The sequence below is a fragment of the Penaeus vannamei genome, chromosome 30 (assembly GCF_042767895.1).
Source record: "Penaeus vannamei isolate JL-2024 chromosome 30, ASM4276789v1, whole genome shotgun sequence".
In the NCBI taxonomy this organism is placed as follows: domain Eukaryota; kingdom Metazoa; phylum Arthropoda; class Malacostraca; order Decapoda; family Penaeidae; genus Penaeus; species Penaeus vannamei.
The window spans coordinates 24578795-24588794 of record NC_091578.1 but is presented as its reverse complement, the minus strand read 5'-3'; the positions used below and the strand labels follow the sequence as shown (position 1 = coordinate 24588794).

General features: G+C 39.4%; 2 protein-coding genes across 2 annotated transcripts in view; both read right to left on the bottom strand.

Moving 5' to 3' along the window:
* The window catches only part of LOC113802302 (uncharacterized), a 13632-nt gene extending 5148 nt beyond the window's left edge, over window positions 1–8484 (bottom strand). Inside the window, exons 1-5 of the mRNA XM_070143197.1 lie at window positions 8185–8484; window positions 7365–7493; window positions 1962–2078; window positions 878–1067; window positions 1–107 (exon numbers count right to left, since the gene is read on the bottom strand). The exon at window positions 1–107 is cut by the window's left edge and continues 53 nt beyond it. Coding sequence (XP_069999298.1) covers window positions 1–107; window positions 878–1067; window positions 1962–2078; window positions 7365–7493; window positions 8185–8198 — 557 coding nt within the window. The 5' untranslated portion in view covers window positions 8199–8484. The remainder of the gene's footprint in view (window positions 108–877; window positions 1068–1961; window positions 2079–7364; window positions 7494–8184) is intronic.
* Window positions 8485–8623: 139 nt separating this feature from the next.
* LOC113802301 (zinc finger protein 853) overlaps window positions 8624–10000 on the bottom strand; it is a 1656-nt gene continuing 279 nt past the window's right edge. Inside the window, 3 exon segments of the mRNA XM_070143373.1 lie at window positions 8624–9271; window positions 9273–9297; window positions 9336–10000. The exon segment at window positions 9336–10000 is cut by the window's right edge and continues 279 nt beyond it. Of these exon segments, the coding sequence (XP_069999474.1) occupies window positions 8624–9271; window positions 9273–9297; window positions 9336–10000 (1338 nt within the window).

Below are 10000 nucleotides of genomic sequence, written 5' to 3'. Positions count from 1 at the left end.
TCACACAGGTCGACGTCGTGTTGACCGCACACCACCGAGCACAGGCCGGCGCGCGTCTCGGGAGTCACGCGGGTGTACAGGCGCACAACCCACCCTTTGTACACTTCCTGCGGTGTACATGGGGGTTAGAAATGAGGATTTTGTTGTGGGTAACTAATTCATTGTTTCTTTGTCTCTGTTTGCCTTTCTCTTTCTGATTGTATGCCTCTGTCTCTGTCTCTCTCTCATTCTCTTTCTCTCCCCTGCCTCTTTCTCTCCTCTGCCTCTCTCTCTCTCTCTCTCTCTCTTTCTCTCCACTGCCTCTCTCTCTCTCCCCTGCCTCTCCCCTGCCTCGCCTCGCCTCTCCTCTCCTCTCTCTCTCTCAAATAATTTACAAACACTAAGGACATCAATTAAGTTTTATTCTCTCCACTAAAAGGTACAAATATTGCATTAAATAGTGATCAACTTTTGAGGTTTTCGTACCTGAAATGTCAACGCTCCTGGTAGGTTAGAAAAAAAACTGGAAGTAAAGGGGAAAAATAATAAAACTTAATGACAAACGAATAATTGGAATTGTGGAATGAGAGATAGACGAAGAAATACGATAGAGGGTAAAAATCTATGAGGAATGACAACATGAGTTAAATAAAGGAAAATTATAAGGTGCATATGATAATAGGAATAATAATAGGCGGACAAACACTAATAACCCATAGAGAACATGAATCTGAGATAACGAGGAAGAAAGAAACAGACAAACTAGTAACAAAATGTAAGACGAACGAGAGAAGTAGAGGATATAACAACGAAAACAACCAAATATTAAAAATAAAAAATACATTCCTAAAAACACATCTAAATTTACTATTTAAATCCTAAGAACACAGTCACGTACAACAATTTCGCTGACGGTAAGGTTGAGAGAAGCCAAGTCCCCTTCCCCCGCGGCGGCCGGGAGGGAAATGGAGACGACATGCTGGTGGGGCCCTCTGAGCGTCGCCTCCTCCGAACACGTCGAGTTGCCGAAATATTCACGGACGTAAGTCAGGTATCCGGACGCGTCTGATGTCCCCATATTCGTGCAGCTGTTAAAGGAAAAGCAAAAAACTAATAATAATGATAATAAAAAATAGAAAAAATAAATAAAAAGGCGAGTGAAAAACTGTACAGTTGTGGATTGCTTCGTTTTAGATTTATAGCGTGGATATATTCTATACACATTGAGACAAGACGTTGAATGATCAATGAATGAAATGTAAACAGGTTTTATAAAACGAGAATTTAGTCTATGAAGTCAATAAAACAAGAGTAGAAGTATATCATATGAAGTTAGTGTAAGTATGGAACGCATACGTAAACGCATAAAATGAGAAACACAAATATACAAACATACGAAGTACAGGGCATGGAGAAAAGGCAAAGGATGCAAAGTCCACAAAATAAACAAATCTACTTTAGAAACAGGTATTGTGAATAAATGAAAAGGAAATTGTAGGTTTTACAACGGCCAACCGAACATACTACGCTTAGCTTCATTCTCAGAAATACAAGAATATCCTTATTTTTCTATTCTTGGTAATTGGGAAATAAAATATTCGTCCAATTATAGTTGGACGAATGAATACATAAAAACACGATTTAAATTACAGACTATAAACGGGGAAGGCTAGATCATTAGCAACTCGAGGTGTCATGGCATCCAACAGGACTATTTTGATGATTGTCCAATGAAATATAACCATTAAAATTATTATTTTCCATCGTTTTTGATATTGAAAAGACCAAAATGATCGACCATATTCACAAAACATCCGTAACCGTTGTGACGTCATCAAAATAAACCCCATGCGCTTTTTCCAAAAACAGAATCAGACGCCATGACACCTCCTCGAGTTGCTACTGATCTAGCCTTCCCCGACCATAAACAAAGGCCATACACGCCAAACCGGCAAAACAAAAGACAATCGGATTCCACCTACGCGTCGTGCAGGACGAGGAGCCTCCTGTAGCAAGCGCAGACGGGGTGCGGGACCTGCAGGGGCCTCCAGGAAGCACAGCCATCCACATCCACGGGGGAGGGAGGGCATCGCCGGGTCCTGGGGGAGTGGAAAGGGGGGGGGGTCTTTAGCCGGTGGAAACGTGGAGAGGGAAGTAAACAGGTATATGTGGCATACGTTAAGCAGTTGTAAATATTAATAGGTATGCGCAATCACGTGGTTGCTGGTATGTGTGTGGTATGTATGTGTGTGTGTGTGTGTGTGTGTGTGTGTGTGTGTGTGTGTGTGTGTGTGTGTGTGTGTGTGTGTGTGTGTGTGTGTGTGTGTGTGTGTGTGCGTGTGTGTGTGTGTGGTATGTGTGTGTGTGTGTGTGTGTGTGTGTGTGTGTGTGTGGGTGCGTGGGTGCGTGCGTGCGTGCATGCTTGCGTCCGTGCGTGCGTGCGTGTGTGTGTGTGGTTATGCGTGTGTTTGTGTGGTATGTGTGTGTGTGTGTGGTATGTGTGTGTGTGTGTGTTGGTGTGTGTGTATGTGTGTGTGTGTGTGGTATGTGTGTGGTATGTGTGTGTGTGTGTGGTGTGTGTGTGTATGTGTGTGTGTGTGTGGTATGTGTGTGTGTGTGTGGTATGTGTGTGTGTATGTTTGTGTGCATGTGTGTGTGTGTGTGAGTGTGTGTATGTGTGTGTGGTATGAGTATGTGTGTGTGGTATGAGTATGTGTGTGTGGTATGAGTATGTGTGTGTGGTATGAGTATGTGTGTGTGGTATGAGTATGTGTGTGTGGTATGAGTATGTGTGTGGTATGTGTGTGTGTGGCTGTGTGTGTGTGTGTGTGTGTGTGTGGTATGTGTGTGTGTGTGTGTGTGTGTGTGTGTGTGTGTGTGTGTGTGTGTGTGTGTGTGTGTGTGTGTGTGTGTGTGTGTGTGTGTGTGTGTGTGTGTGTTCGTATGCGTGTGTGTTCGTATGCGTGTGTGTTCGTATGCGTGTGCGTGCGTCTGTCTGCGCGTGTGTGTCCGTGTTTTAAGACGAGAAGGAATATGCATATCTTTATTACTTTGCGTTCATAAATCTATGAGAACCGCGTAAGGAAAGGTTAAGGAAACGTGACACTGAATTTTAGACAATGTTTAAAGGAGACGATCTGGCCAAATCATCTTGTGCACAGGAATAGTCTTTGAAGAAGTTAAACAAAAAATCTAGCCATTGTTCGTTAAATAAAAAAAAGAAAGAAGAAAGACAGAATAATAAAAAGACTACCACAGACGCAGGAAATTTGATGACACACAACAAAACTTCAAAGGCGCAGCGGAATTCACCTCACAATATTAGGTCGAGATATTGCCTTTACAAAAACCCTCGGGCTAGATAATAGAAATCTCAAGTTGAAGTGAAGTCTTTCTAGTGGCAGGCAATCCCAAAAGAAAAGGAAGAAAGAAAAAAAGTTATCCATGTGGTTACTCTTCAACGCTGAATATATGGAGAACCAAACCTGGAAGTAGCTTACCTAGAAATCAATTTTTGAAGACGGAAATGGACAGAGAAAGGAGAGTATGATGAAAATAGTAATCGTGGATAATGTCCCAAGTAAGGAGAGAAACTATTGATAAATACGTTTAATGGCAATAAAATGTTCTCGGAAATATAGCAGAGAAAGGAGAAGAGGAAGCAGAGGAAAAATAAACCCTTTAACAGACAGCGTGTACGTGTCCCGCCAAAGCCATTGATCTCCGACACCGTTTTCTTTAAAAGGTAAAAGCAAGGCGGGAGTAATCGCATTGTGTTTTTTGTTTATCAACACCTCCGGTAAATTCCAACGCTTTCAAGATTAAATATTCCCCGCGTAATTATAACAACCGCAATTCCTAAAATGACTCCCTATATTGACATTTACTGAACGTGTAAGGAGAGTGTTATTGATTTTGTTAGAGGCGAGAGAAGACCATACTTAAAGGCCACGAGGAAATAGAGTGGCCAGTCAATACTCTCCCTTCGTGGCGAGCGGGAGTGGACGGCTCGATTCAGGTTAGGGAAGGTCATGCGTCGTATTAGAAAAAGGAGGGAAAATGAGAAGGAAAAGGAGAGGGAAAATAAGGAGAAGTAAGGAGGGAGCAAACGAGACACGCAGACAGACAGGTAGAGAGAGACAGCGACAGACAACCAACCAGGAAGAATAACGAAAAAATAAAGTATATAAAAGGCGAAACAAATATCAAAAGACAAAAGACAGATAAATACAAAGACCAAGAAGGAATGAAAATTAATCAATGGCTAAAACTCATCAGTCTTCAAGAACAAAATCTGCAGCTAAAAACCGCCCATATATGACGTCAAAACAGCTCGGCCTCCGGGGTCTGGGCGTGCCCGATGAAGCACTCACTTTGATCAACTTAACAACTGAAGGGCGTGGCATTCAGCGAGCGATATATGTATACACACAATACAGATATACATATGTGTTTGTGTGTATGTATACATACGTAAATGTAAATATATATATATATATATATATATATATATATATATATATATATATATATATATATATATATATATATATATATATACATATATATATATATATATATATATATATATATATATATGTGTGTGTGTGTGTGTGTGTGTGTGTGTGTGTGTGTGTGTGTGTGTGTGTGTGTGTGTGTATACATATTTATACATACATACATACATACATACATACATACATACATACATACATATATATATATATATATATATATATATATATATATATATATGAGAATGAAACTAGCCACAATGAGAATTGAAAATAAGAGTGACGTTTCGAACTCTTCGCGAATTCCTGATCAGACAAGAACCGAAATTTCGCGAAGAGTTCGAAACGTCACGCTTATTTTCAAATCTCATTGTGGCTAGTTTCATTTTCATTTTTGTGTTCACGTGATTGTGTTTGTGTATATATATATATATATATATATATATATATATATATATATATATATATACATACATACATACATACATACATATGCGTGTATATACATATATATGCATACGTGTATATATATATATATATATATATATATATATATATATATATATATATATATATGTGTGTGTGTGTGTGTGTGTGTGTGTGTGTGTGTGTGTGTGTGTGTGTGTGTGTGCGCGCGCGCGTGTATGTAGATACACATTCATATACAATTGTGTCTTCCACTCCCTTTCTTTCCCTATCTCTATCATTTTTTTCTTTCCTCCTTTGTCTGCCTGCCCTTCCTCGTCGCTCTTATCAATCTGACGGAGTTCCTCTTCGCCTTCTGGAATAACCTGGAGCAGGTCTGAACCCCCCGGGCCAACTCCTTCATTGTGTGCTCCAATCTCAAATATAAGGCCTAGTACTGAGAAATATTATGAGAAAGGGAGATTTAAATGAAATAAATACTTTATGCGATTTAAATATAAATGTCTAAATCACTAATTTACCCCCCCCCCCCTCCGTTCTGGATGCCTGGGACCATCTTCGCCATCCCTCTACACGCTATTTTTTAATATATAATATCTACATAATATTTATAATACTACTAAAATGCTGTGTTACAACATCTCTTATTGCTTTTACTTTTTCAACTATAATTTTGCATTAATAAGCACGTTTGATATGACGAATCCAACGACACGAGTTCGAACAATCGTTCACGGTGTCCGAAGACGGCGAAATATTTTGTTTCGACTTTGCAGCGGACCTTCTCATAATCATTTCTGCATTTTCATCATTAATGTCTAATCTGTCTGTTTCCTTCTGTAAGTCCAGGTTAATAGGGACTTCCGCATTTTATTTTTATTAGTTTTTATGACATGAAAAGGTTTAGATGGACAGTTTAAAAGGGATTTAGTTTGTCTCTGCCGCTACCACTACTAATGATAATAATAATAATGAGGACACTAATAATAAGTTGCTAGTAAAAACTGAGAAAGAAAAAAATAATAGTTTTTAATAGCAGTGAAGAAAAATATATACCTATTATTATCTTTTTATTGTTTTTTATTATTATCATCATTATTATTATAGTTACTGCAATCATCATTATCATAATAAAAAATAAAGAAATAATAACAATGATGACATCAATATGAGCAACACCACCAACAAAATAATTACAGTAATGGTGATGATTATGATGGTATTGATGATGCAGAAAACAATAATTGTAAAAAATTTAATGATGATAATAATAATAACACTAATAATAATACCATTAATGATGATACTATTAATAACACTGATAATAATAATACCAATAATGATAATAATAGTAATGATAATAATAATGATAATAATAATAATGAAACAGCAATAAACAATAACAAAAAATATATTAAAAATAACAACAATAACGAAACAATAATACTGGTAACTAAAATTAAGGGCCTCCACTGTTAATTTAATATATTCTCTCCATAAGATCTTTAATCTATAATAACCTACTTTTAAAATATCAATGGTGGTCTATTTTCATCTTTATTAAATCCCAAAAGACAATACCGCAAAACTAATTGACCTAAAATTCTACATAACTGAAAAATCTCGACCGAAATCTATTTTTAATCTACCCAAAAGAAATCTGCTTAAAATCTACCCCTATTTATGTCAATCTATATCAAAGTTTACAGTATCAAAATTCTCCTTTTAATCAGCCACATAATCGACCTTGGTTTACGATGAAAACCTAATTCACAATAAAAACCTAATTCAACCAGGTTTATAAGGAAACCATTCATAAATCTAATCGCAATCCGCCACCAACATAACAATAAACCAAATCATCATTTACGTCGATCGTCTACAAGTCAGTTTCCTAGATGCTTTTTTACTGCTTTTTGTCGGCTTTGGAATAGATTGCCTTCAGAGATTGTAACTTCGACTCTTGGTAAGTTTAAAAGATCAGCTAACATGTTTTTGTTGCCAACTTTCTATTCTTTCATTCTTTCTTAGCTGTATCTTGACCTGCACTGACACCTTTGGTGGTATAAATCTCGATTTTTTTCAGTGTGGCTCTTTATATAGCTTACAATAATAATAATAATAATAATAATAATAATAATAATAATAATAATAATAATAATAATAATAATAATAATAATAATAATAATAATAATAATAATAATAAATCAAGCAAGAAAGCCAAGTAAACAATTAATGTAACCAATACACGAATTACCAAGGAATCCCCTAAGTATCCCATTCACCAAGAAACTAATTCACCACTCAAGCAACAAAAAAAGACCGAACTACTTAATCACCTTACCTAACAACCTAACGACCAATTACCCAACGACCCAAACAACCGAACAAGCAATAACAGCAATTCCTCCATCCAGGTAATAACAACCAACATCATCCTCTTACCTGTGATCAGACAGCGTCGGGAAGAAGTAAGGCAAGGCTTCCCTCAGCAGCACGCCGCAGAGACACAGCAGACACAGGCCACACCACACGATCGCTCGCCATTTCCGAGACCAAACGCCACTCCAGCGCCTGTAATTGGTTGTTAAGGTAGTCTTTATAAATAAATAAATAAATAAATAAATAAATATATATATATATATATATATATATATATATATATATATATATATATATATATAGGTTTTTCGATGGATGCTCGTTTGTGTAGGTGTGGGGGGGGGGAGATCGAGGGTGTATTGGCTAATGTGTAGCGTGCTGATTGGATGTTGAGGCAGAGGTGAAGTTATGATAATATCAATGTTATTTTCATTATCATCAAGTCAGATGCGGTTCTGCTATAGTAATAATTGCTATTATCATTATTATTCTTATTAATATCATTACCATTAGTTATTATTATTATTATTAGTTATTATTATCATTATCATTAATTATTATCATTATCATTCGTTATCATTATTACCATTAGTATCATTAGTTATTACTATTATTACTATTACTATCATTATTATAATAATTATCATTATTATTATCATTGTGATTATCATCATATTGTCATCGTTAGTAGCTGTCTCAATATCAGTGTCAATACCATCATTATCATCATCATTAGTGGTACTAGTAGAAATAATAATAGTAATAACAGTTTCCATAATCGTACTTTTATGGATATTTTCTATGAATTTGAACCGAGAGTGAACGAAACATGTTCTTTCATGTTTAATTACAGCATTTTAATAATAATTTAATATAAACTCACCTCATAGCAGCCATGGCAATGAACAAGGCAGCTCTTGTATTTGGAGAGACTTCTATATATACAAAAAAATTCTTGGCTAACGTCCGTTGATCTATCTTTCCTCCGTGTAAAAATAGATATTATCTCCGCAGCGTCGCCAACAGTATATGAAATTAGCTGTGATAATAAATAAACCGTAGCGAAGTGAACATTTTTTTCTTTTCTTTATCTATTTATTTTTATCCGTGAATCTCTTGGTGCCCTTCGTACGTCCGTGAGGCATAAATACGTGGATTGAATATCATGTTGCAGTTTTGACAGACATGCAGAGACAGTACTAAGAGAGCGCGCGTGCAAAGCTCCTGTGAAAGGAAAGCGGTGACGACGGGATACGAGTCCCCGCGTTCAGAGTACAAAGCGGCGGCTGCAGAAGAGCTGAAAGGGCCACGGCGCTTCAGCTTCAGTGAAGGGCTTCCGTTGAACGTCGCGTACTAGCCGGGCCCAGGATCTTTTGGGAAGGACCTTTGGCCAGTGAGGAGAGCCCTTTGTAAGGCGTGGGAAGACCGGTATACTCTCCTGCAGGACCCTTGTTGATGTGGCCAGGGCCCTTGTTGGCTCCGGGGCCCTTGTTGACTCCCGACGGCCCCCTGTGCAGATCCGAAGGGCCGGAATGGAAGTCCGAAGGGCCGACGTTCAGGCGAGCAGGCCCGATGTTCAGGTCTTGTGGCCCTTTGCTGAGTTTACTCGGCCCTCGGCTCAGGTACCTGGGCCCTTTGTTGAGGCGCGCTGGTCCTTTGTTCAGGTGGGCGGGACCTTTTTGGACGCCGCTTGGGCCTAGGTGCGTCAAGGAGGGCCCTACGTTCAGGTGTGAGGGTCCTTTGCTGAGGCACAGCGAAGCCCGGCGCACGCGAGGCACAACTTCCAAGTCACTACTTACTAGGTCGTCTGTGCTCAGGGATCGGATCTGCGCCGCACACTGTTCGACTTTGTTTTTCAGATCTTCTTGGTCTGCCAGAGACTCTTCGTCTTCCTCCTCCTCGTCGTCCTCTTCCTCTTCTTCTTCCTCTTCTAACAGTTCCACTAAATCAACGTCGTGTTCGTCCTCCTCTTCCTCCTCGTCCTCGTCCTCCGCCTCTAGCACATTACGAAGGAGGGAGTTGATGGCGTCGAACGAGGCGTCGTCCCGCTGCTGGCCGGCGTCGGGCTTCGGGGAGGTCGAGCGGGAGCGTGGCCTCTGCGGCGGCTGCAGCTGCTGCAGCTGTTCTTGCTCTCGTTGCTCTTGTTCTCGTTGCTCTTGCTCTCGCTGCTCTTGCTGCTTTTGGAGCTGCTCTTGTCGTTGTAGTTGTTGTTGCAAATGTTGCTGTAGCTGCTGTTGTGCCTGTTGTTGTTGCTGCAATTGCTGGTAGAGCTGCACTAGTTGCTGGTGTGTCTGAGCCTGTTGTTGCCCTATCTGCTGTACTTGCTGGTGCTGGTGGCTGATTTTATATTGATAATACTGTTGCCATTGCAGCTGCTGACTTTGCTGTTGAGGAGTTTGCCGCCTCTTTTGGCGATACCGCTGAGTGAAATCTAAATACTGCTGCTGTAACGTCTGGAAAACCTGCGTCTGCTTCTGTAGCTGCGTGCTTATCTGCTGATATTGTCTCTGAAGCTGTTGGTACCTAGCTCCCTCCTGCTGAATTTTCTGCTGCTGGGCCTGTTGCTGCTGGAGCAGCTGCTGAACTTGTTGATTAATTTGCACAAGTTCCTGATCTTGCTGGTCCCTTTGCTGCGCTTGCCGCTGGGTGTGTTTCCTCCCGGCCTTGGTATTCCTGTGGTCGAGCTTCGTGCCCGACGT